Source organism: Panthera onca, chromosome B3 (assembly GCF_046562875.1).
Source record: "Panthera onca isolate mPanOnc1 chromosome B3, mPanOnc1 haplotype 2, whole genome shotgun sequence".
Classification (NCBI taxonomy): domain Eukaryota; kingdom Metazoa; phylum Chordata; class Mammalia; order Carnivora; family Felidae; genus Panthera; species Panthera onca.
In genome coordinates this window covers 37,517,106-37,545,063 of record NC_138344.1, presented here as the reverse complement: position 1 = coordinate 37,545,063, position 27,958 = coordinate 37,517,106, and the positions used below count along the sequence as shown (strand labels likewise).

The 27,958-nt window shown below is 41.2% G+C and overlaps 1 protein-coding gene across 14 annotated transcripts in view; it reads left to right on the top strand.

Moving 5' to 3' along the window:
• The window catches only part of MAP2K5 (mitogen-activated protein kinase kinase 5), a 270,908-nt gene that overhangs the window by 174,166 nt on the left and 68,784 nt on the right, over positions 1-27,958 (top strand). For 8 of the 14 annotated variants that reach the window (XM_078448782.2, XM_078448786.2, XM_078448781.2 and 5 more), the window contains exon 17: positions 10,773-10,802. The exons of the other annotated variants lie outside the window; for them this stretch is intronic. In XM_078448782.2, coding sequence (XP_078304908.1) covers positions 10,773-10,802 — 30 coding nt within the window. The remainder of the gene's footprint in view (positions 1-10,772; positions 10,803-27,958) is intronic. 14 annotated transcript variants of the gene reach the window in all.

Here is a 27,958-nt window from a genome sequence, read left to right as displayed (position 1 = left end):
AAAAAATCCTCTTGAAGGGATGCCTGGGTGGCTCAGTGGGTTAAGCATATGACTCTTGATTTTAGCTCAGGTCATGATTTCATGGTTTTGTGAGTTCAAGGCCCCATGTCGGGCTCTGTGCACTGATTGAATGGAGTCTGCTTGGGATTCTCCCTCTCTCCCTGCCCCTGCTCGCGCTCTCTGTCTCTCTCAATATAAATAAATAAACTTAAAAAAAAAAATCCTCTTGAAGATCCTGCAGACCATATCACATACTTTGGTTCTGAATTGGCTAATAGTAACTTTAACATTTTTTATAGCATTTATTTAGACAGTTCTTTTACATACCTTACCTTACACTTAGAGATGAGAATTTTTTTTAACCAGAAGAGTGTCTATAGAACTTGTTAAATCAGATCCCTACTCTGACCAGTTAGGAACCCTGGGGCCCAGAGGAAGGAGGGAGCATGCCCTCAGTTATAGCACACAGTCAGCCTTATGCAGAAGAGGGCTGGAATTGAGGACTTCTGATGCCAAGTCTAGCACTCTGTCCTCTTTTTTTTCTGCTGTTGACATCTTGCTCAGTGTCATTCTTGCAAGAAGGGTGACGACATAACCACCCTGTACATGTACCTAACACTTAACAAAGCCACTTGATATTCATCACCGCATTTATGCTCCTCCATAGTGTGATGGGAAATCACTGAAAAAATCAGTAATTTGAGGCACCCAAGATTGTTCCACCGTATAAGCATCAAAGCTCCCGTTTTGCAAGTAAGGAAACTGAGATCCAGAGAAATTAGACTTTTTTAGAAAGGTTAAGTGACTGGACCAGGCAGCAGCAGTCAGGGGTCCTGACTCTGCTTCTTTCATTATACTGTAGAGATTAAGTAGATGAAGTAGTCTGGGAAAAGAAGAGATAAAGAAATGGTACATGTAAATGAGCAGGAAATTAGATAAAGGAAAAGGCTGGTTTATTGGGATTCTGCTCGTCAGTCAAGACTGATTGACACAGACCTACTACCTAAATTGTCCCCGTAGCCGGTTCAGTGTTACCATATTTTAAGGTGTACGTTTACCATTCTTTTTCAGAAACCACAGCCTAGTTTATATTTTTAAAGAAATACAAAAATTAACCTCATCTCCAATATGTCTGCTCTAATGGGAAGCGGACAGGTGAGAATTCCATCCAATCAGTACATATTTATGCCACACTGTTCTGTGTTGGCAGTAAAGGACCCAAACTTTGCCCTCAGGAGCTCCTTGATCAGTAGGTAGAAAGACAAATAGAAGTGCGATGGAAGTGCATGGGAAGACAAGAGGGAAGGCTGCCGTCAATGTCAAGGAAAGCATCTCGTTTATCTCTTTCTCTTAATAAAGTACCCCGAATTAGTGGCCTAACACAACAACCATTTATTTACTCAGGATTCTGTAGGTCAGGAATCTTAGGGCTCTGCCATTCCACATGGTACCCTCAGGGGCCTCTGGTGAGGATGCAGCCAGATGGTGGTTAAGAATGGAAGATCCAGGGGCGCCTGGGTGGCGCAGTCGGTTAAGCGTCCGACTTCAGCCAGGTCACGATCTCGCGGTCCGTGAGTTCGAGCCCCGCGTCAGGCTCTGGGCTGATGGCTCGGAGCCTGGAGCCTGTTTCCGATTCTGTGTCTCCCTCTCTCTCTGCCCCTCCCCCGTTCATGCTCTGTCTCTCTCTGTCCCAAAAATAAATAAAAAATTTGTTAAAAAAAAAAAAAAAAAAAAAAAAGAATGGAAGATCCAAGATGACTGCACCTGCCTGCGCGGCACCTCAGTGGAAGTGACCGCTCCATCTCTCTCTCTCAGGAGCAGCATATAAACACTAGGAAATACTACGTGATTATGACTCCCTTGACTTTGGAACATCTAGAAACAGAAGTGTAGAGTTGGTTGAACTTTGTAGACTATACCCCGGCCCTGACGTTTTCTCCGGTAGTCACAGCTGCAAGACTCCAGTGAGCAGTTTAGAAATGGAGGACCCGACCCCCACCCCCGCCAAACCCAGAGCTAGTTCTCTAGGGGCTATTATGATTGAAGTTGTGTACTATTAGAGGACAACAGGTCAGCATTTTACAACCGTGTTGAAAGGGTGTCATTTCTTAATTCTCACTGTGAAGATTAAAATGGTTATTGAATTAAGTATATGAGATGGATTAGGGGGCAGTTAACTCTAGTCTTTTTCCCTTCTTTCAACCCTTAAGTCTTTAATAAGAACTAAGCCATTTAAATTAATCATAATGCTTAAATATGCGATAGTGATTATTCTAAGCAGTGATGTGTAAGAGGGCCTTGTCAGTTAAGACTATCAGCCCATAATACTAAAGAGCTTGTATACTATGTTCATTAAAGAATTGTAGCGTAGAAACAACTAATCCAAGCACTGCCAGGTCAGCTAGGCTCTAGAAGACATCACCATCAGGGGTTTATCATAATCAACAAACGCTTATTGTCAACCTACGGCAAAATACCACTTCTGGCACCATGGAGAACATATAAACGTACACGACTTCGAGTTTGCCCTTGAACAAAACTTAAAACTTTCCAGGCATTAGAAACACAGGAAGATGTAGAGCACTAGGAAATGTCACCAGGTAGAGGATGTGCTCGGCTGCCCAGTTAATGGTATGGACAGGGAGTGATGGGAATTTTGTCTTCAAAGTTGTCTTCTGGGAGTAACTCCTTGCAGGAGCGGAGAAATAATTTGAACCAAGCCCAGAAAGGATGAGTAACTTAGAATTCCATCTGTTCATCTGTTGTTGCACCATCTCAGAATCCAGGCAGGACAACTACCCCCAGTATTGCATTTTGAGTTGGAGTTGTGCAAACATTTGAAAAGCATTCATTTTTTTTTTCTATTAGAAAAATAAATTGTTTGCTTTCATCCACCATGACTGAACTTTATCTCTTCTTAATTCAGAGTTTCTCACTGAATTTCCTTTCAGTGCACAGAACACCAGCAAAAGAGACCTTTGCAAGTTGTTTCTCAGTGACTTTTAGAGATTTAGTTATGTATCCAGATATTTTCATTAGCATCGCTCTGAGTAAAGGTACTGATGGAAATCAACTTGCGACAGTGTCTTTCAAAGCTACAAAAGTGGGTCTCCTTAAATAGAGGAGGGGTTGTTTTCCTTTTTTTTTCTAATCAGCCACCTCATATTTACCATGGCCTGGTGAAATTGTATATTGCATTTAAACCATAGTATTCACACAAAAAATAATTCCATCGGAGTTTTTGGTATAAAGTAGTATAGACAGATAGATTGATACACACACACACACACACAGTCCAAAGGAAAATGAGGCAAGTGAGCTAGCATTATGGGAGAGGAAGGAGAATTTATGTGTTGGGACATCAGGGTTAGAAAGACCGAACAACGTTTAAAGATTCAAAACAACAGCATTTAGCATGAAATCTACTTTTTATCATCCTTACCCGGCCATCAGAATGAAGAAAGACAGTGTCCAGCTGTAGCAGTAGTTTGGTAGCAGGAGAATTAGAGGTAAAGGTACTAGCGCCCGAGGGGTGGGTCATGAATTAATAATTGCTATGTGGCGGATGAGCCCGTCAGAAGAGCTGAAAATGAGGAAGTTGCCTTGCAGAGCGCTATCAATCACTCAGTGACCATAACTTCCAGTAATTAGTGTATTTTATGGGCCTTTGCTTCAGTGGCTCGAAAGCACATATGCTCCAGTCACAGCTAAACTTTGCCGGAGTAATATTCCAGGATGATTTATCCTCCTGCTGCACTGGGATATACCCCTATATTAGGTGAAGATTGTGAACTAAGCTGCAATAAAGTGTAAGTTTAGGTACAGTTTGCCCAGGTTGAGACCTCAATGTATCATGCTTTTCAGCATTCGTGGTTAGGCTACAGCAAGCAATCATTTTTAACCGTGAAACAAATAAAGCAATTAATGGAACAGCATTAGGATATTGTACTTGTGAATTACTGTTGCCCTCTCCCCATTTAAGTGTCCACTGTAATAAGCCCATTTCTAATTAAAAAAAAAAAAAAAAAGCCCACACTCTATTGGAAACATTTATTTGTAATGCTGTCTTTTCTCCATTATTATTAGTAATCTGTGGGATAGAAGGCAGGACCTCCTGAATGATGGAGAAGTGCTTGATTTATTTCTTTGTGTTACCACGTTTGGCCTCCTTAAGTTAAAATAAATTTACTTTTTATCCGTGGACTCTAGTGAGGATGAGTAGTTCTTTTTTAAATACTGGCACATGTTAAGAAGCACTCCTGATGGGAACCTCACATCTAGGTTCTCTCTACACAAAGAAAACATGTTATTTGCGAGCTCTCAGGAGCACTTGGCACTTCTGTACAGCCGTAATGAGTTATTTGTCGTGCTTCACCCACCGCACTGGAAGTCTCTGAGGCCTTTGCAGACAGGGTCCTTTGCCATTGCCAAAAACATCTGTAGAGCCCACAGTTCTTAGTGATTTAACAAGCTTTGCCACCAACCTGCAGTGTGACCTTGGGCAAATTAATTAAGCTTCTGGTGCCTCCATTGGGCCATAATTCTGTTTGTGTTAAGGAAATCCTTAGAGTTTATAGGAAAGTGTTATGTGAAAAGTATAAATTGAATAGGGAAAAGGTATGCACGGTCCCATTATATTCATTTCAAAGTGCCATGCTTCTACACCACTTACAATGATGGTGTCCTTGAATTTCCTTAAAATAGACCCCCGTGATAAGCGTGTATTTCCCCCAAGCAGGGGTGGGAAGGTACACACCATTTGGTTCTTTCGTTACATTTGTTATCCCATCTTTAATTTGCAGTGTATTATAATATCACACAAGTTAAAACACTAATAGAAAAACAAACTAATTGTCTTTAATTAAAGTGAATTAGGTTTTGATTTTAATATATTTGATGTAGTGAGAACTGATAACGTGGAAGGTCCCTAAGGTTATTAGGGCATATTTCTGTTGGGCCTGATGGTGTTAGTAATAACCCTCTTCCTCATAGTTGGAGACATGAACAAATATGTCACTTCATCAGTCTCTGTTACTCGCACTTATGCCCCTCCGCAGGGGTCGCAGATTCCACAAGTTATCAGCTAATGGCGTTATACATTAAAAATTGAAGCTTTCCTCACTCTGAGGCCTTTCAAGGCTTTGTTCTTAAGCCCTAGACACTTTGGAGTGCAGCTGCAAACTATAGGCAGAAGATTAAATTAATTTGTAACTCTTTTTTTTTTTTTTTTTTGGTCCTGCATTACTAAATCCTCCACATTTAATTGAAACCCTACTTCAAGACGCTTTGTGTTTCTGTGTTCTTTGTTGTCAGTTTAACCTCCAAAGCACTTTAACACTGGTAAATTGCTGTTATATCCTTTGGATTGTTTCTAAACCATTCAGTAAGAGGATAGTGAAATTGATACATGGGAAGAAAAGTAAAATCTTAGGGTAGATTTTGAGGTATTTAATATTTATTATGGTTCTTTCCCAGCATAGTTTCAGATGATTTAAACTCTCTCTCTAGGACTGTGTAAATTGGTCTTGGGATGAAATCTCACCTAGGGAATTTTATGTAATCCAGTAGTTAAGTCTGATTTTTTTAAAGTTTTCCTGTGTCTGAATGTTCCACAGTAGCTGCTGCATTTCTATAAAATGAAGGTTTAACTGCAGTGCACAATCTAAATGCAAGATCCTTAGATGGAAATTTAATTGTGTAAAATGTGCACAAGGTAATTAAGAACAAATTTTAGAACATTTCAGTCTATAAAGTCCTCCTTCAGCTAGATCACTGGCTATATTGAAAATGCTTATTTTCAATTTGCAGTTATGCCAAGAAACATAGGATACGTCTAAATTAAGAATTAAAAAAAATTCCAGGGCTCTTCGGTATAAGTGTAAATTTAAAACCCATCCCACATTGTTGATATTCTAGGTAAGAAACTTGATTCACCAAAAACATTTTGAGTTTGTGTCCTGCTCTTGCATTCTTGCCACACTATATTTTTGCTCTCTATCGTTTATGACTCCGTGGCCATAATTATTCTTGTTATCAACAGAAGCCATTTTTGTTGCTTTGTAAATAAGTATCTTCTACCTTTTTGTTAAAATACAGATGTTTCTATCATGCAGTTGCTCTGCAATTTGGCAGTCGTTATGATCACACCTACATATTTGTTGTTTAAATTATAAAATCCAACATATTAAAACGCTGCTAACTCGAGTGAGTATTCCATAGATTTCGATTGGACATATCAAAGATCAATAAGATGACACTAAGGAGGTTTTAGTTTTACAGCGAAGTGTTAGTGGTTTGCTGATATTTAAATGTATTCCCAATGGTAGGTGTTTTCAGAGCATTCTTTTTCTACCTTTTATATAGTGCATTTCCCACAACGAACAGAGTATTTATTTAGCAGTTTGCTGAATCTTAAGTATTTGGAATTAAAATGCACTTTTTTAATTTAACATTAAATAGAATCCTGTCCCTCCCCCATCTCTACCTCCACCCTCCAAAAATAAATAAAGCTTTTCCAAATCTTTTACAATACAAGGCGCTCCCCTCCTGGGAATGAAAAGGATGTGAGAGTCATTTGATGAATTGCTGGCGCTTAAGTGCATCCACATTTTTCAATATACTTTTTTTTTTAACTGGACTTAAGCTGCCTATATTTAAATGCTGCTTTTGTAAAGATGATAAAGAGAGCAAAGATTTCTATTGGCTTAGTCCTAATCTGTTTGCTTTGTTGTGATTCTTTTTTTTTTTTTTTCCTTTCCTTTAACTGTTAACCTATTTATAAATCTAAATCTACATACAAAGGTCATTGGTTGGCTGAACTTAAACCATTTTACTCAGTAAATTTAATTAAGAAAATACAGTGCAACTCATAAGCAAATGAGTTTTTTCCTAGTTTTAAACCAAACCACCCTCTTGAGTGCTGATTGCCTTGCCCGACCCCTGGTGATACAGAAACAGGCAAAATTAAAAAGGACATTAAAGCTTCATTAAATCTGAAACACATTTAGTACAGTGACATATCTGCAGGCCATTTCAGAGAAGATTACATACTCTCTTTTGTAAGTTTCCTAATTTATAATACCTTGACAATAAAAACTGGGGAAATGCAAGTAGATTAATAGACCAGTAGGGGTAAAAGGTACAGAATGGCCCCAGGTCCGTCTGTCTCTGAAACATTCACTCATAGCATATGTGTTCCCTCTTCCCCATAAGGCTTCAGTGTTTATTTTGACTTTTGACAGCCTCATGAAGAACCTGTTCTTCATGCAGCCATATCTGCTAACAGCCCTTTTCCTTTTTTACCTTCTCCTAATTGAACTTGATAAAAGGGTTCTAGGGCCTGGCTATATAGTTCCTTCTATTTTGCCACAAGACAAATAGTGTGGCGCAAAAGCACTGCAGTTGCATTAAACCTAGAAGGACAGGGACATACATGGAGGGCAGCTGCCTCTCCCGGGGCCTTAAAATGACTGCTTTTGGTGCCAGCCTAATAGTGCCACTGCCAGTTTTCACTGGTGCAGAATTGGAATCCTGGGCCCGCTGGTGGAGCAGCCCAGGAGTGACAGTAGGCAAGAGAGGACATGATCGTTCTGCTCTGGTCAAGGGCAAGGAATCATTCTCAGTCTTCTGGCTCCAAAGAGGTCAGAGCTGCAAGATATCTTAGATGCAGTTCTCCCAGGAATGTAGTTGACAGGACTGAGATTTTGTAGGATGTCCGGAAAGTACACACAAGGCAAAGCCAGTCCCAAGAATGATGAGTTCACCAGTTCAAGCACTGCCACCTGTTCCCAAGCAGACTGGTACCCAGGGGCTCCCAGCTGACCAGTGTGCACTGAATTTTCTCTCTGTTCTCTTGCATGGTGGTATCTTATAAGGTAAATGAATGATATCAGCCATCCTCATTACATTGTACCAGTCATGACAGAGGCCACCAAGTAGATGAGTGCACGGTCCCAAGTTGACCGTGACCTGGCCTCTCCACAGAACAATAATGATTTGAGAATTTGAAGTTTTGTGTTGAAGTGGAAAGAATTCATATTTTTCATTTTATGCCACTTTTTTTAAGCGTTTCATTTCTCATTGCTTATTAGTTCTTCCAACCACAAGAGGCACTGTCCAGTGTTGGTACCAGCCAGCTAATTTAGATTTTAACCACGTGTGTAGTGGGCAAGTTCTTCTGCCAGTAAGCCATGTGGCCAGTAAGCCAAGAGTTCTTCCATAGTCCTCAGTGACATGTTTGACGTATACCCGAGTGAGTGGCACAGTGCCTGTAGAAAGACTTGAGATAAAATATTCTAAATGTTGTCTACTACTTATTGTTAGCTTTTTTAGATGAGAGCTCCTCCTCTTAGTAGTTTTCTAATTCCAAATGGAAGGACATGCAAACCTGGTAATCCACAGATGAGTGCGATGATAGATGACAGCTTTTTTTGAGCAGTCACTGTCTGTCAGGTCAATACAGAATGGTACAAACGCCTGACTCCTCCAAGATCATTGTGCACACTCTCCTTGGCCAGGCACGTGCATGGCCTGTATTGGGTAAGGTTGGTGTAGGGGGGAGTGGAAAATGGAGTCTCTTCCCTTCCCAGTTAAAAAACAGTATCTAGTGGGGCCCGTGGGTGCCTCGGTTGGTTAAGCGTCTGACCCTTGACTTAGCTCAGGTCATAATCTCATGGTTTGTGAATTTAAGCCCCGCATTGGGCTCTGTGCTGGCAGCATGGAGCCTGCTGGGGATTCCGCCTCCCCCTCTCTCTCTGCACCTCCCCTGCTTCTCTCTCTCTCTCTCTCAAAATAAATTAAAAAATAAACTTTAAAAAAAGTTTATTTTTTTATGTTTATTTATATTTTTGAGAGAAAGATCATAAGTGGGGGGAGGGGCAGAGAGAGAGGGAGACAAGAATCCCAAGCAGGTTCCAGGTTCTGAGCTGTCACAGAGACCAGCATGGGGCTCAGACTCACAAACTGCGAGATCAGGACCTGAGCCGAGTCAGACGCTTAACCACCTGAGCCATCCAGATGCCTCCCCGAAAACACCAGTGTATAGACAACAAACATAATCACACAAAACTGTGAAAGGGAGTTTAACGTCCACACTCTCTTTCCATCATCCCATCTTGTGTTGTTTTTGCTGTCCATACTTTATGCTAATCCCTTGATTAATGATATTACTAAGTGAATAATGGTAGTATAACTTTATATCTTGAAAATCCGTGAGCTCTAAGTATATAAGAAATGAGTATAAGGTCGTGAAACTTCCTAGGCATTGCAAAACACACACACATACACATATAGAAATATACATCCAAATGAGTGTTGGCCTTTTCAAAGTAGTCACCTTTTAAGTCATATGGTTTATTCCTGTTACATTGCTCTTGCTCAGACTGGTTGTAGAGCTTTGAAAATTAACTTCAGCATTTTCATGTCTGTCCTTAGTAAGGGTATCTTATTTATGTATTTTTATTTATTTTTCAGAAGTGGCTTTGGGGTTTGGTAATACCCCCAAGCCATTCAGACTTTAGTCAACAAATAATTTACATTTTCAAAAAGCATAGGGAGCAGAATTTTAAGTCCAAGATAAAATGCAATTCTAGCAAAATGAAGTAGATGTTCTTTTGTTACTTGAAATGATTCTAAACACAATTCCAAAAGAGTTCAAAAATGTTTCCGTGGTGTCTGTGTTTTTTAAATAAATACACAACTTCTCAAGATGTAGAAAAGCAATATAAAATGCCGGAAAGAACCTGGATTAAGTTGCAAGCCTAGGGTCAGGCCCTAGCTTCTCATTAACTGTGTGGAAACTTTTTCAGTGGGGCTCTTGGGTTCTAATCTGTGAAATGGATTGATGCTGTCATGGGTTCATTCCAGCTTCACAGTTCCCTGATACAGCGATTCCACTTCGAAAGTAGTTACAAATATATAGAGATTTCAGGCCTGAGAATGGGCCACATTATGAAGTCGCAAAGTTTTGCTACTATTTTCTTTAAATATGTTATGGCGTATTTGGTAAATTTGATCTTATTACTTTGTATCAACCCTGTTCCTGGTGGAATCATTTGGTTTTTACAGGTGAGAATTCCAAGACCAAAATTAAGTGACTGGCCTAGAAACACATGGCAATTTACAAATCAAGCAAAATTGGAAGCTCTCTAAAGATTCGTGTCCCCAATTTCAGACTTTGACCTATAGTGTTGAATTCCCAGCGTTGAATCGGCCCTTTCCTACTAATGGTAGCTCCTTATTCCTAAGAGTGGATAGAAAGTGAATGAAAAAACTAATAAATTGATGAAAATAGTGGCAAAAATTTCTGTTTCATGTGGCCCACTCCCCATATCCTATAAGACTGCGTGTGTACTTGTGACTAAAAACTCTACACAACTAAGGGCTGGGAAACAAGAAGGTGTCTCCATCTTACAAGAGGAGAAACCAACAGTCTCCTCTAGTTTTACATCTCTGTCTCAATGAATATTGTCGCACACATGTGAATGTGAATCATGCCCATAGAGCTGAGAACATTCCTAAGAGAAACCACATAATGGTAATGTTTAGTTGTTAAAATTGGAATATTTTATCAGGGATGCAACATTGCCCATTGAAAACGTCCATTCTAAATACAACTCTTAAGGTAATTACAGCAATAGTTTAGTTCCTGCATCCAGGGTTGTAAGCTTTTTATATTTGCTGGGTACAGTTCTGAAATTTAGTGCTTGTCTGTCTTAAGGAGATCTGCCCTGCATGCAAATCTATAACTAGACAAATATTATTTCCTTTCCCAGCTTGCTCTTGGGAGGTTTCCATATCCCCAGGTAAGATTGTTCATTACTGCCGTTTGCCACTGTGACATTCATTCCTATGTATGAAGGTGCAGGGAGCAATTGTGAACATTTGAGCCACATACAAATAAATCTGTCCTGTTAAATTGAAAAGTGATATCTTAAAGGAGTCATTTAGAAGTCTCTATTGATTTTTGATTTTTTTTAAACACCCGATTTTTTTCTCCTCTTTGTTAAAGGTTGAAAGGCACCATCGCGCTCTTCCTTTGTGTGACATTGGTGGTGTTTTTCCTTATCCTAGCCCAGTGCCATGTGCTCATACTGAGGTTAGAGGAGAGGCACAGCCTTTTCTTGATATACTGTTTGAGCCTTTAGATCCAATTAAAATTATTTCAATTAAAAGGTTGAGATGAAGGGTGAAATATGTGATCTGGATCATTATTTTTGCTAAGCAAATAGGCCCCCAGCTTTATGTGGGTGTGACTCTGAACATACTGTTTTCTAAAAAATTTGCCTCTTGCTGTCCACACTTGTAAGAAAGCAAACTGTCCGTTATGTTACCGTTACTGATGATCATCCTTATAATTTCTTTAAGATTCTTATTTGGAAGGGTGCTAGCACTTAAACTATAAAGGTGTTTTGTGGTTTGAAAATGATTCCGCCGTGTACGTGGGGGGAAATAAGTGAAATGTCTAGAGGGATGAAAGATGAATGGTTTGACTGTTTTCCTCTGGTTGGTGCTCACTGTTTTTCTGGCATCTTGGTCTGTACAGGCCAAAGCGCCTGGAGGCATGTCTGATTTAAAGGTGGTGTTGGTCTCTGCTCTTTAAGCATCTATTAACTTGCTATTATTATGCAAATAAGTGTTGTATTACACATACTAATTTATGCATGGTTAGATTATGCAGATGCATCACAAACATGGTTATTGAATAATAGGATGGGGCTCATTCACTCTACCATTTTTATAAGCTGTTTTAGGCGAATTCTCCTGGTACCCATGTGGACATTTAAAGACCCTTCACTTGCTGAAATGTCTCTTTTGTATCCTCTTTCTTTTACTGTTAAAGCCCTCAGATAAGTGGGGGAGACATCGCCTAAGTTATTAGGTTCAAGAGTGTTAGACTCACTTTTCAAATCTGCAGGCTTCTTTGTTTAAACATAATCTTTTCCTTAAAGAGGAAATCTAAAATGTAATCGCTTGGCATGCATGCTAGCATTTAGTCAGATTTTAGTGGATACAGGCTTGCTGCTTAGCTCTAGGTAGCCCATCAAATTAAAATCACATTTTCAGGATTTATAGCTCATTAGAATATTTATCTTGGTAAGCCTCTTATCCTGTCGGTAATTTTTAAACAATTCACTGTCTGGCCAATTTATACAATCCCCTAAAATTCTGTAAATGAAGAGACCCTGTTACAGTATATCTCTCAGAGAAGTCTTAGTAGAAAAACCTGTGAGCCATCTCGTAAAAGTGCCAGAGATTGAGAACGTAGCTATGTTCTTGAGATTCCTAATGTGTCGAGTAATTAACCAGTGAGATTTGGTAAGTGATGAGCGTAAGAAACAGATTGCTATTGCGTTTAACGAATGAAGCATTTGAATGCTCTGGTCAGATTTGGGAAGAGGCTGTACACCTTTGCAATTCTGTTTTTTTTGAAATGTTTAAGTATATGTGTGTGTACTTGATCAGTCAAGTGGAAGCTGGAAAATTCTAATGTGCTGGGCTCCCTTGTTAGCAATAACCTTTATGCCAGAGTCAGAGGGAAAACCGTATTCCTTGAATCGTGATCGAATATTGTCACCGAATTGGGACTTTCATTTGAAATAATAGAAGCAGCTTTGATGCCATCAGGCCCGTTTCCCACGCCTTTCATCAGAAGTTGGTGTGCTTCATTGCTAGAATCAGCAATGACGTCAGGTGGAGTTGGCATCTATTTCACAGGCTTGGCCCTGGAGACTTCACACTGGGAAAGGGTGCTGTATCCACACCATACCTGCCCTTCCCTTTGCCCTCAAAGCACGTGGATAACAATGTTTGTTTTCATACTGTTCTGACACTGGATTATGAATAACACCTTCTCTTTGGCCCATAGTATCTCATTTGAACCCCAAGCCACTCCGTGAGATGGTGTCCCCTCATAAATTGGGCAAACAGAATGGTTGATATGTGCACTGTTGAATTGCAGCAGGGTTGCAGTAGACAGGAGTGAATCACAGACATCGGGATTGGGAGGGATCTCAGACATCATCGAATCAAACCTCTGTACCGTATCTCTGGAAAGCAGACATCCACACTCTGCTTGAACACCTCGGGGGATAGGAAACTCCTTACTTTATAAGCAGCCATCCAGTCAAAGCAGTGTTCTGTTTACCAAGCCGAGGACTAACTGCTTCATCCTAATAGTTGCCCACTGATCTGGTCCTTGAACACATGAAAACCTTTCATATAGCCTCATGATCACATAGTTTGGCATCCCTTCTGTCAGGGCCAGAGACGGTACCAGGACGTCACTACTCTGAACTCAAAGTCGGATCAGGGCATCAAATCCGAGCTCGTCACTAGTGGCAAGTTGAGAAGATGGGCCTGTTGGAGAGACCTCTGGACCAGGAGCCAAAAGATGAGAATTAGAACCCAGCTCCACCACAAACTGTAGTCACCACAGGCCTTAATTCTTGCTTTGTGACTCCTTGGGGCTTCCTTTTCCTAACTCTAGGATGAGGATCCTGATACTTGTCTTTTCTATCTGATGAGAGCAAGTATGCAGATGTAATGGGCTTATGGATAAGGAAACCACTTGCAGAAGTACAGAGGGCCATCCCGCTGGCCCTGATGTTGGGCTGTAGCACACAATGGAATTTCTAACAGTCAACCAAAGGTCGCGAAAGGATGTGCTCGGCAACTGCCAGCCACAACTGGAGCAGAGCGTAAAATGAGTAGGGAGGAAAGCGGAGAGGAGAGTCCAGCTTTGAGACTTCTACCAACCTGGCCTCCGTGCTGCTTGCTGACAGTGTCGTTAGCATTGCCTCTTCCTGCTGGTGACACCGTGTGTGTTTCCAGTGGGGATGCAGATGAGGGAAGGGTGTCAGGAAGACGTTAGGGAGACTCTCTGGCCTGGGACCAACATAAAAATTAAAGGACTGGATTTTTGGTGAGATAATTATTCTATATAGACTTCATTGTTTTGTGCTTGAGTTTTTATCTGTTATTTGGAAGCACTCTCTAGTTTCGTTTCCTTTAGGCCTTTCAGTTGGAGAGCCTCATTGGCATGCAGTTTAGGACTCTACAGAAAAAAAGTTTAGGAGCCACTCTAAATGCTCAGGCGTGTTAATGTTACTACACCTTATAATAGGAAGAACAACGATGTCGTGGATTCGCGTAACTCTTTTCTGCCATCGAGCTCCAGGTCACTTCCTGTTATCTGACTCGGGCTGTCCATCCCACCTACAGGGGCTGTTCTTCCCAACCTCCAGGGGAGCAGACTGAGGCTTGGCGAGGTGAGGCACCTTGCCTCAGGGATGAATGGGTATAGTCAGATAGATGTAGGACTTACAGACAACTAAACCAAATGAGTGGGCTCTGTGTGCTCCGAATCTGGTTGGCTGTTTATACTACTCTTCTTCCCGCTGAGCCCCTCCAAGTCCTTTTCCTGATTTGCCTTCTCCACCGTAGGAGGCCTCGTGTGTAGGTGAGAAATGCTGCACGTCGGGGGCCGTGCCGTGGGAGATGATGACAAGACCATTCCCTAGAGGCCTTTCGCTTTTCTTACCATGTGATTAGCAGAGTCACAGCAGGATCCAGAGGGCTCCAGAGCTCTCCCTGACCCCAGCGCCATTAAATTCTGGGTGCCTGTGAAGCAACGGGATCATGAAAAGTTGTGTTTTTAAACATCTCACAAACATAGTATATCCATTTCTTGAACGCTTTAGCATTAATAGTAGTCTGGAAAGATGTGCAGGTCTGGACAAGGACTGGAGCTGTGGAGAGCTAATCGTGTAGATCCAAATCCAGTTGACTTAAAAAACATCATGGTGGGCAATGGTTTGTTTAATGACACCATAATTGAGGAGAACTGAAAAAGATTGCCCGCTAAAAATTGTCACCCTTCATTCAAACTTTACAGTAGTGCCCTGCATTGAGATGATAGTAAATCCATTAAGGAGACTTCTCAGGAGGGTGTTCTAGCTCTGACATTTTGGAGATTTGGTAAGCAGGATGCCACAGGAAATTGAAGAAAATACAGATACAAATGTATTTAAAGTACTTTTGTATGTATAAAAATGTTGTTGTTCTTTTGGCTACAATTCCTGATCTTGGTTAATAAATTACATCAAAATGACCTGAAGTTAAAAAAAAGGAAAAAAATCTGAGCAAATAGTGCCCCTGGTATTGTAAAGCTTTGAATGTTTTCACACCCCATTAATTTATTACTTCTCTTTCTTCATCTTTAAATTTCATTTTTTTTTTCAAAAATTCCGACTCCCCGCTGCTGCAGTGATTTTCATCTTGTTGTTAATTTTCCCTGCTCCATATGGAGCTCCAGACATTTCACCTGGAGGCTGTACTAGATTTTGTTGTAGTGATCGTACTTCCGGAGGCCAAAACTGTCATTTAGGGTTCCTGGTGCATCTGTCTGCGCCAGGCTTTTCACTGGCATGGGAGAGTGTGAATAACAAATTGGATGCACCTGAGATTCAGATGATTAGTGTGTTTTGTGAATCTCCACGACTTGTAAGCAGATAGCTCTGGGGGGGGTGGGAGGGCTAAACAGCGACTGTGGGTGAATCTGTACTCACACCTTACATTTGGGGCTTTGCAAGGGAAGTGCAAACATCCCAGGCAGTCTGAGTGCAGAGAGAGTAACAAATATTTCATCCTGCCTTGTCATTGATTAGAAAAGAGCCTTTAATTTCATTTCACCCCATGTTGTGATTAATTTGCATTCTTTGTCAGAAGTTAATGGAGTTTTTTATGGTTCACTCTGAAATCCTTGAAGACATCAGACTTGATCTGATGTTTATACAACCGCCAGCGGAATTTTTTCGTTTGATTGATGGCAAGCTTGATGTTATTCCAAACGGCTTTTTAAGCTGTTTTTAAGAATTATTTGAATAAAATGCAAGCAAGATATTGTTGTAACGATCAAGATTATCTGTTAAAAATCTGTTTCAAATAAAGAAGATGATAAGTAGTAAAAAGGATCAAAAACATAAGAGATAAAGTGAATAGCGACGTTGTTAAAAATACATAAGAATGGCATTCAGATAAATTATTGCAATATATAGAGATCATTTTTCTTGAAAAAAAAAATATACCATCATCTGGCCAGATAGAATAAGTAAGGCAAAGGTAGGGAAAATCTAGATCCTTGGGATTAAAAACCTTTACTACCAATTGGCTAATTCTCATTTATTCTGCCAGCTTTTACCACCAATGTACGAAATAGAGATCTACTGTTCTTAACTCAAGGAGACAGGGTCTGTCAGGCCTGTTAGCTGAGCAAAATGATGACATATTACTTGTCTCAATAAAGAGACATTCTTAAATCCCAGTACAAGTTAAACATAAGTGGATGATAGAGGATTTTAAGTGAAAGACATGCATTCTTAATAGTATAACGACTGGCTTTTTTCATAGGATAGTACAGAAATGAAATGCCCTGTTTTTAAAGGCAGTATATACCCTGGTTGTTTGTGTGGGTGAAAGGAATGTGTGTGTTCATCCCGTATACACTACATATCAAAGTATGAGGGGAGCTGTGGGTGGCGTTTGCTCAGAACCCCCTGCTACTAACCAAGGAAATATGTTGTGCAAATGCTTTTTGATTACTAATACCATTTGTTTGATTTGGGGGCTTTGCCTTGCTTCAGCAGATTCTTGCTTTGCTGTGATTGCTGCTAGTGAAACTTGCTCATAGGTCAAAAAGCTACTTATCTGAGCACTTTCATTTAAAACAGATTAATTTATTTGCTGTATCTGAAAGTTTGCTAAATAATTGGGTGGTTTTAATTGAAGTTACTGCTTTCTGATCCTTGTATTAACATGATCTAAGGTCCTTTTTATTATATGCAATCCATATTATTGACCAAATTTGCCCTGTTTTCATTTAAATGTAAGCAGCTTGTCAAGGAGAAAATATTTTGTTTAACTTGGCTTGGAAACCTGCTATTTTAATGTGTTTTTTTTTTCAATTGACAGACTGTCTTTTAAACATTCATTTATTCTGTAGTAATAAATTGTGCTCTGGATAGAGCATTTGTCTCATAATGGAGTAGAAAGCGTATGTTCTTAAAACTATTTTAAAATATTAAACACTTCTCAAAAGCTAATGCTGGAATTCTGAGTTTTGTACCTAATTTTATTCATGTTTTAAAAGCCTTTTACTATGCTATTACTAATCCTAATTTTGATAATTGAATGTTGTTTTATATTCAATGTTAAATTCAGACCATCTACTTTATTATCTTATTTATGTACTAATGTACTGATCATGACTAGAACAATGTAGAATTGCAAAATAATACCTAGAAAGTTGACCTTCTTTGAAAAAAAGGGATTTCGAGTTTATCCCTTGTTACATGAACTTTTTGAAGTTTAGAACATCAAGGGTTCTATAAATCATAAATATCCATTTTTTTGTGTGAGGTCTGTAGTCAAAGAACAAAAAAACAAACAATGGGTAATTACCCCAGACTTCAAGTACTCACCTTTAGTTGGCAAGAGTCCAAAAGCAATGTGCGTGCATTTTTTTGCTAAACAGGTTTCTAGCCTACATGTTTTAATTCATTATTTTCATTCTTGTTATTTAGGATATAGACATTTAAAATACAGCGTTACTTAAAGCCATACAAAGTCTGATTTCGTGTTCCACAGAAGGCAGAGGTGAAATCTAAGTGATAGGAAGATGCTCCCTTACATACATATGCTGCTTCCCAGGAATTTTGAAAGTGGCCATGCCGGATTCTTCTCCCATTATCTATCTCATGCTTATCAAGATATCTCCCAATGTTCTTGGCTTAGCCTATTGCAAAGATAGGAAGTAGGTTCCTAGTGTGTCTTTAAAATAGAGCAGAAATGGAATAGAGAGAATCCCCAAAGAGTGGGTAGCCTAGACACATGACATTTTTCCCTAAAGATAAATTACTTGTTAATACCTCGATTGAAGTATATGCAGTTAGCCAGCTAGGCTGGTGAACCCTGGCTTTTTAAAAACACTAACCCCATGTTGGTTTGATTTTTTTATAGCACCTTCTAAACTACTCTATGACATAGATCTCAATTCAATTCAACATGTTTTTGTCACCAAGCACCTACTCTGCCCTGGCACTGTGCTACGCGCCGGAAGTCCAGCAAGGAAACAGATGTGGTCCCTGCTCTCAGAGTCTAGTCTAGTGGAGAGAAAAATATAAGAGAAACAAATGGCAGTTGATGCAAAAGGAACCAGACAGGAGGTGGTGTGCTCTGCCCTCCAGAAGAGGTCAGCTCAGTTCAGAAAGCTGTGAAGGCTTCACAGAGAAGGTGATGCCTGAGCTGAGGCTATGAGGCTAAAGAGAAGGGAAAGAACTTTCCAGGCATTCTCATCAGCAGGAGATTCATCCGGTAAAAGATAAAGGTCTAAAGCAGCAGTTGTATGCAGTATCCTTCTAGTACTTTAATTTACTAGGGTACTACTACCGTTACTCTCATTTCCCTACCTGTTTAGGAATTTCCCTGGGTAATTTTCAAAGCAGCACTGGGAGGGCAGTAAGAGATGGGAGGGCAGAGTGCGGGAGGAGAGAGGGGGTGTGTCAGGACAGAGATGGCAAGTGCAGCAGAAACCAGGTAATGAAACTGGGATTGAGAATTTCATGAATCCCTCTGAGATGACTGGGAGCGAGCCTGAGGTTGGAAATCATTACGTTTTAAGATCTCTGCCCCTGAGGTCAGCTGGCACATGCCTCTGAGGGCCTTGGCACATCATAGGACGTTTTCTAGGGAGGGGGGGTTGTCATGATCAGATGAGCTAATGCCTAAGAGGACACTTTGAAAAATATAAGAAGGTAAACAAGAGCTGGGTAATATTAGTATTATTTATATTTCTGGGAAGTACTTTAGGGATTTACCTATGTAACTCTGAAAATATATGACCGTGTCTCACGTCTCACACCAGGTAGGACTAAAATGAATTACTTTTCTGATCCCACAAGAGCCTTCCTTTACAGTCTTTCTTTTTTGAGTTATAATTTATCATTGACGATCACAATCATAATATATAGAACTATATACAGAACCCAGTGATTGTTATGTCAGTAACTAGGGACCCTGATTCTTCTATGATTTTTAAATAATCAGCTTAGCCCAGAAATAGAATTGAAGTTTGAAGTAAGGAACCAAGCGCCCAGTCTGGCTTTCAGGTGGCAACTTTGCCGTCTCCCCTCCCTCTTGGGCTCTGTGGTCTGAGAGCCCTTCCACTTTTCCCCCTTTGGTTTTTCTGAGTGCTGTCTGCTACTTCGTGGGATCATAGAATTTGAGAAGGTGACGAGATCTTACAGTGACCTGTTTGTTCCAACTCTTTCACTTTATAAAGGAGGAAATGAGATTCCGATAGCCATTCAGCGACTCACTCAGGATGAGCAGGTGTTTGATAGCCTACCGGGTCAGACTGGTTCCCACTCTAGAGGGATGGTGCAGGGAGAAAGACACCCAGAGGCTTTGAGCCCAAATGGCCATTTTTATGGTCCACTCAAGTGCTGCATTCAACTTGTGTGTCTGCAGAGATAGAAATTACTGTCCCAGGATGCTACATGTCTACCAGGTAATTGCTGATGGGTACAGATCCCTCAGGGGAAAGTGGTCCTCAATAGCAGTAATACCAACAGCAACAAAGACATCAACTTTTATCATATACCAGTGTTTTACTTATACTATTCAGTATAGAAAACTTGGGTAGATTTGAGGCTCAGGATTCATTGGCATCCAACTTAAAAAGGAGGCGGACGTGGCCAGGTTTTGTTTGAGCACAGATTACTTTTCAGATGTTTTAACAGTTCTGGATTAATGCCTGGGGGGCTTGGGAATTCTCCCTCAACTAAAATGTTAATGATGCTAAGAACCTGACCCTCTTTAGTGCCAATAAAGTGGACAAGCTAAGTTCATTGAAAAATCAATGCATTGCCTAAAAGGAGCAAAGAGCTGATTCGATTTAGGATTGGAGATTGCCCAGGACACCCCAGGTGGAAAGAGGGTCCCAAGGGCTGCTAGGAGCTAGGAAAGGAGGCAGTTGTCTGTTTATGTCTACAGCCAGGGTGTCAGCTCCAAGGAATTGTGGGAAACTGAGGCAACCAATTAGAACCAAGCGTGGACTCTGTTATGCCATACCCTGTCAAAGTCTACAGATAATGACCGCCATGCAGAGAGGGAAAGAAAAGCTGGAGAACACGCTAGTCTTAGGAGGAAAGGAGGTCAGAGGAGGAAAGAAAGACCAAAATGGCTAATGAAGCTTGTCTTGTTTTCTGTTCAGAAACAGGTTGCAAAGAGCACTATTCAGGGCATGGGGAGACCTTGACTATAGTCCTAGTTCTAGTTGGGCAAAATACAGTAAACAAAAGAAAATTTCCAGTGAGAGGCCTTCCTCCACCCCTGTGCCTCCATAGCCAGGCAGCTGCAAACGCTCGATGACTCGGGGCAGAGAGGACCAGGAAGCAGCAAGTGAGACACCCATCAAGTGACAAGTTAAATCATTGTCAGAATGAGGTTTCTGGGAGGCATCTGGGTGAGTCAGTTGGTTAAGCATCTGATGCTTGATTTTGGCTCAGGTCATGATCTCACGGTTTGTGGGATCGAGCCCCGTGTCACACTCCGGGCTAACAGCAAGGAGCCTGCTTGGGATTCTCTTTCTCTGTATCTCTCTGCCCCTCCCCTGCTTACTCTCTCTCTACCTCTCAAAAAAGAATATGGTTTCTGTCCCCCTTCCCCCCATTCTACACACACAGAGCTAACCTGAGTTCTGTTCCTGGCTTTTCTTGCTAGTTGTTTGACCTTAGTTCTTTTCAGACCTCAGTTACTTCATCTGGAAAATAATAGAGGTGTCCTAGGTCAGTGATTTGCAGAATTACATGGAAAGACAGGGCATAAAATAGATAGGAATTCACTCCCAGACACCTACATACATGCATGCACACACAAATACCAGGCAGTTCTGTTTTTGTCTGTTAATTTTTGTTAATGTGTCTAAGTAATACCTTACATGAGCCTTGAGTTATTTGGTAACCAATGTCTGAAAAATGCTGAGCTAGATACTTCTGTGGTCTCCTTTCATCTTGTATGAGCAATTTTCCCCTCTTGTCCACACCTTCAGCTACCTTTCTCATCACCATCTCCCAAGTACACTCTTGGACTTTATTGAACTGGATTTCACCCAAATCAAACTATGAGAGGTGTGAACCACATCTCTGAAACAGGAATCAAACTTTTTGTTTAGTTCATTCTAAATTTTTTTTTGTTTAAGTGTATTGATTTATTTTGAGACAGACAGAAACAGCCCAAGTGGAGGAGGGGCAGAGAGAGAGGTAGACAGAGAATTCCAAGCAGGCTCCGCACCATCAGCACAGAGGCAGACATGGGGCTCAAACTCACGAAACTGTGAGATCATGACCTGAGCCGAAATCAAAAGTCAGACACTTCACCGACTGAGCCACCCAGGTGCCCCGTTTAGTTCATTCTAGATCCATGACTTCTTTTCTTTAAATCCTGTTTTGAATCTCGTTTAGAACCAAACCAGTAAGACACATGTTAATTAGCATGGTTATGTGTGACTATATTTCAAGATTCTTTCCTTTCTAATGCCAAATAATGCAGGGGGCGCCTGAGTGGCTCAGTCGGTTGAGTGTCCGACTTTGGCTCAGGTCATGATCTAATGCGAAATAAAGCATGTATTAGCTACAGTTGCAGCTTATCTCAAAATATCAGCAGGCCAAACAATGTTGTCAAATGGCATCATGGTAAAAAAAAAAAAAAAAAAAAAGGCAGCAATATATAGAGTCTTAGCCCACAAAGAAAGCACTCTGTGAAATGCCTGAAAGCATCCCTTTTTTGGGGACACTGTCTTAGAAATCTACAGCACCTTGAATCTAGCAAATTGTATTTTATCCAAAAATTAAGTGGCATTTTAAGGAGAATGCAAACCCTGTGATTTAAGTCTTAGCTCTGTCACTAACTTTCAGGGACCTTAAAGAAGTCACTCATTTTTGTGGACCAGCACTCGCAGCTTATCCATCTACTGGATCCTAGACTCCAGTACAGTGCCTGGCGTAGAGTAAGTTCTTGATAAAGATACATGAACTGGGGTGCCTGGGTGTCTCGGTCGGTGAAGTGTTCAGCTCTTGATTTCAACTCAGGTCATGATCTCACGGTTTGCTGTCAGTACAGAGCCTACTTGGGATCCTCTCTCTCCCTCTCTCTCTCTGCCACTATCCCACTCATGCTCCCTCTCTCTGTCTTTCTAAAAATAAGTAAACTTAGAAAAAAAAAGGATGTGAATCAATGAATTAGTGATTTAGCCTGACTTCACTTTTTTTACATGTTGACCCAGCAGATTTTAGAATCAGAAAGAACTAAGAATCAATACACATTTTTAAGCTTTCAGTTTGTAATTTTGTCCCCTTTTCTTCTGTGTCCATATTTCCCCTCTGCCCTGCCAGCATTAATACCTGAAGGATCAAAGCTTCCAAAGAGATGTGATAGTTGTCTTAAGATACTTGAGGGTTCTCATGTAGGAAAAGACGTGGATTTGCACTGTCAGGAAAGTAGAGCTGGAACAAGGGAGAGAATAGACAGTCAGAAGACATAAAGTCCCCATCACTGTATGCATCCGGACAGAAGCCCTGTGAGCCAGGAGTGTAATGAAGGAGGGATTCAGGGATCACACAGAGGTGGGTCAGATTAAAAAACCTTTAAGATTTAAAAAAAAAAAAAAAAAAAAAACAAACCTTTAAGATTCTTTCAGACCCCGAGAGTCTGTGATTCTCCTTGAGTGTTGGACAGGCCTCTCCTCAACCAAACAAATACAAGGCTAATGTATTTCCTGTCTGATGCAGGGGAGAGGCAACAGGTAGAAACTTCCATCAGACTTGTCTAGATTCTGTAATTGCTTTAATCGTGTACTCCTTTTGACTCTCGAATACCTTGTCAGTATGAAACCCAAATGGAAGAGTCCAGGAAAGAAGTAATTCTTTTTCAGCCCAAGATTTATACACGTCTGTTCCTCTCCACTGAGCCAACTGTGTGATATGGCTATCTATCAAAAGCTGAAGGCACTTGTAGCTGCCGGGAGTTTCTCCTCCTGAATAGCGTATAATGTCCAGGACAAGGCAACTGAGCCAGTCTTTCCGAGGCATGTGTTCAGGTGTGGGTGTCACACTTTATGAGGAACACACGCACATGGCACCACACTCCGAGAAACGTGGTCACAGTGGTGGAGAATGTGAAGCCGCCAGGCAGCTTTATGGTGCAGGTAACAGAACACCCAACTCAGGTTGCCTCAACCACAAGGGGACTTGAAATCCATGGCCAAAAAGCCAAGTATTCCTGGGTTTTTTGGTAGAACTGGATTCAACAGGTCACTTTTGGCTCTGTTTCTGGTAGGCTTCTTCCTTCACAGACCAAGAATGGCTTTTGGGGTTCCTGGGCCACCTGCTTCCCAGTTAGAAAGGAATAACAAGCCTCTCTTCCCCACAGGCAGCAAGAAGCCATAGGCTTCAGTTTGATTGGATCAGTTAACTTCCCCAAGCCCGGGGGACTTAGCTGTTGCGGACTAGTTTAAGCCTGAACCACATGTCCTGCCCATAAAGCTGGCGATGGAGTAGGTGAGGATGTGAAGTACATGGGCTATTTAAGGCTAGGGGAATGTTATCAGAGTGTCATTACTAATAGAAGGGGGAAGAACAGAGGGCAGTCAATCACAGCAGATGATCTCAAGGAGAAAACAGGATGCTCTCTCGGGAAAGAAAACTTCGTGAAGAAACAGCCATCTTCAAATATGTGAGTTGCTGCCACTAAATCACTACAGCTCCAGACCGTGGCTATATCTCCTAGGGAGACATATTTGAACTCGTAATAAGAAAGAACTTTCTGACAATTGAAGCCACCCAGGATGGAATCATTGGAATCCCATTCCTGCAAGTCTTCTTCCAGAGTCAGAAGCAAGGAGTCAGACCAGGTGACCTCTAACATCGTTCTGGATTCTTTCGCTTGTGGAGGATTGACGTTAATAGAGATGCAAACTAAATGATAGCTCCAGAAAAACCCTTTGAGACATTTTGACCCTTTAGAAATCTTTTGTCACAGCACATTTATTTGACCATAAACAATGGAATGGTCAATAGGCCTTTCTCAAAAAGGCCACATCCCCTCCCACTCCCTGCCCCCCACATACATAACTGATACTCTAAACTAGATTCTAGAATGAGACCACCCTTTTGGGGGGAAGAAAGAGAAGTTTGGTACAGCCAGTGTATTTTCTTTGAAAGGAAAAATCTTCTCTGTGAGGAAAGTGCTCAGTGGACATCTTGGCAAGGCTAAGGGGGAAGATTCATTTTATAACTCACGTGTTTCATTTTAAAATGTGTTTGTGAGCCCCTGCTTTTCTCACAAAATTCAAGCCTGAATATTAAAATTTACATGTGCCCAGAGGATGATTTACTAGGGTTCCTATACCCCTATGTGAAGTAGGACATGAGCTATGTCAGTTTTAAATACACAAGGGATAAAAGAGTGTAGACTGGCAGTCAGGTCCTTTCTTTCCTGCTCACTGACTGGCAGACCCAGCAAATGAATAATGTTACACTCTACCTTGACGCTCCAGCTGCTGTGTTCTGTGTGAAAATGCATCGTCCTTGATACTCGGGAAGCAGTGAGAGCCAAGTGATCTAATTTATGGCCGTGATGATTTTCTGTCTAGTCCCATCTGAGCTGAGCCCTCCTCTAGGCATCTTACAGCCTTTCTGTCCCACCCAACTATTTGTGAAATTCAGGGGTTTCTAGTCTGAGCTTTTCAAAACTGGTCCCTCCTAAAGGCAGCAGAGAGAAAGTGCCAGGGAGTGGATTTTAGAAGCTGGGAATCCTACTGACTTTCTGGTGTCCCACCGAGTAGCTCCTTGTTAAATCATCTGACAACTTATTTTTGTTTTAAGTCATTAATTGTCGTTTAAATAAGACCCATGACTTATTTTTTGTTTTTGTTTTGTTCTATATAAGATACGCTAATAGATTTCCAGGCATGATAAGAACTTGAACAAGGACAGAGGCTGATAAACAAGAGAGATATGGCACAAGTGAATTATACTTGTTAATTTTGTATTATTAGTAATAATATATATTACTCATTTATTTTGTCTCATGCATTCATTCAATATCTAAAAATATCAGTTTGTCAGAATTCCCATTTATGGTTCACTAGAGTACATTTTATTCTTCTTTTTTAATACTTTTTTTTTTTTAATTTTTTTTTTTTTTTTAAACGTTTTATTTACTTTTGGGACAGAGAGAGACAGAGCACGAACGGGGGAGGGGCAGAGAGAGAGGGAGACACAGAATCGGAAGCAGGCTCCAGGCTCTGAGCCATCAGCCCAGAGCCCGACGCGGGGCTCGAACCCACGGACCGTGAGATCGTGACCTGAGCTGAAGTCGGACGCCTAACCGACTGAGCCACCCAGGCGCCCCTTTTAATACTTTTTAAAGTTTATTTATTTATTTTGAGAAAGAATGAGAGAGACAACCAGAAGAGGAAGGGCAGAGAAAGAGAGAGGGTGGGACAGAGGATCCAAGGCAGGCTCTGTGCTGACAACAGAGCGCCCCATGTGGGGCTTGAACTCATGAACCATGAGATCATGACCTGAGCCAAAGTTGGATGCTTAACCGACTGAGCCACCCAGATGCCCCTGTTCTCTCTCTCTCTCTTTTTTTTTTTTTTCAAAAACAAAACAAAACAAAAAAACAAAACCCAGTCCTTTGTTTAGGAAATCTTACCTTTTTTTAATGAAACATTTGTTTAATGTTTATTTTTGAGAGAGACAGAGACAGAACATGAGTGGAGGAAGGGCAGAGAGAGAGAGGGAGACACAGAATCTGAAGCAGGCTCTAGGCTCTGAGCTGTCAGCACAGAGCTGGATATGGGGCTCGAACTCACGAACTGTGAGATCATGACCTGAGCCGAAGTCAGACACTTAACCGACTGAACCACCCAGGCACCCCTAGGAAGTCTTATTTTAAGTTAGTGGTACTAAGCAATATGTGTTTAGCTTGTGGTCATGTGGAAATGATTTTTCTGTTCTCTGGTTGAAGCCTTTTTGAGATTTGGGCACTTTGTTTTTGCAAAGTTGTAGCAGATTGGAGGTGGTGTGTACCTAAGTTTTAGCACCCCACACGATGCCAGATAAAATAAGATTGACTGCCAGTACCAGCTCTCCCGTGGGTAGGAAAAAATACGGCACCTGAATGGGAAGCTCTGCCTGGGAGGACTCTTTGGATTATCCTCTGGCTCATCCCCTCGCTTTGTAATCAAGAGCCCTGAACCCAGTGAAGGGAGGGAGCTTCTGAGACCATGGGGGTCTGACTGGAATTCCAGGGGGCTTTTTGACTCCAGTGCATATGCATTTTCTCCACACCAAGCAGCTGCCTGAGTCAGCACTATGGTCTAGCCCGGGCTGTATCTTGGGCACTATGCCCCTCAAAGCCTCAGTTTCCCTAGCAGCAAAATGAGTAGATTGAAGTAGATCATCTCTGCAGCTACTTTCATTAAAGAAAAAAAGTTTTAGGTCATTATTCTTCATTTACGATATAAAAGTCCCAGTTTACCATAATCCTGGTTTATGTTAGGCAGGGTTAAACTTAATGCATCTGATTTGAAAAGAGAGTCTGCAAAATAGCTATCGTTCCTAAAATGTGTGTGAAATAAGAATAGAGTTGAACAGGGGCAGTTGGGTGGCTCAGTCGGTTAAGCGTCTGACTTCAACTCAGGTCATGATCTCGCAGCCCGTGAGTTCAAGCCCCGCGTCGGGCTCTGGGCTAATGGGCTCTGGGCTGATGGCTCAGAGCCTGGAGCCTGCTTCCAATTCTGTGTCTCCCTCTCTCTCTGCCCCCCCCCCCACCCTGCCGTTCGTGCTCTGTCTCTCTCTGTCTCAAAAATAAATAAACGTTAAAAAAAATTAAAAAAAAAAAAAGAATAGAGTTGAACATTGCAGGCTCAAGTGTAGTGCCAGGAACACCACACACACACACACACACACACACACACACACACTCCTGGTATTCTTTAAAAATGCTCACCGTATCATTTAATTTCATATTTCCTTCTTCTACTTAAGAGAAAATAACACAAGCTAGGAAAGCAGTAAATATGTAAAGAGAAAATTTGTCAACTGATATTGGAAGATCTGACCTCGGTCACACATAAATCTCTGCGACAAGGGCTGCAGGGCAAGCCATCATTCCAGAGAGTAAAAGAGAAAATGAAAGCTATTGCTGGTGTCTTCTCGAAGTTACATAGGTGGATCATTTTAGTTTCCTGACTGTGCTCCTGCACATAATGTAAAAGGGCTGGTGGCCAAGCCTGCTTTCCCGCTGTGTGTACACAGCACCTCTGCAGAGGTGGGCGTGTAATGCGGGGTCCCCAGAGTTGCTGTTTATCACCAGAGCCGTTGACTAGATAGTTGAGGCCCCACAAGTAAACTTTTGCATCAGGAGCTTCCTTTCCGGGATCATTTTCCAAAGCCATTAGTCATGCTATGGGAGCTCTTCTAATTGCCAGCTATACAGTCCTTGCAAGGAAATATGTGATAAATGTTACTGCAGTAACACGCCACGACTGATACTTAGGCCCGCCCATTTTGAAGTCTTTCCTCCCCATTTAAACACACAAGGATCTGTCTTACATCAGACTGAGGTGTCCCCCGTTAGTGTGCCTTAAAGCCTTATAGCTAAGGGCTGGCAAAAGGAGGGGGAAAAGGCTATGCCCAGAAGAGAAAAGAGGTTCAACTAATTAGTCTATGAAAATGCTACTAGTTCTGGAGACTGATTAGCAAAGTGTAACGGCTGGAGCAATTATTGTTCTGTTCATTGTCCCAAAGTACTAGTTAGATGCAGACTACTCAACACCAGCAAAATGTGCAAACGGGAATCTGGACTTGGACGAGTTAGTTATAAACAGCATTTC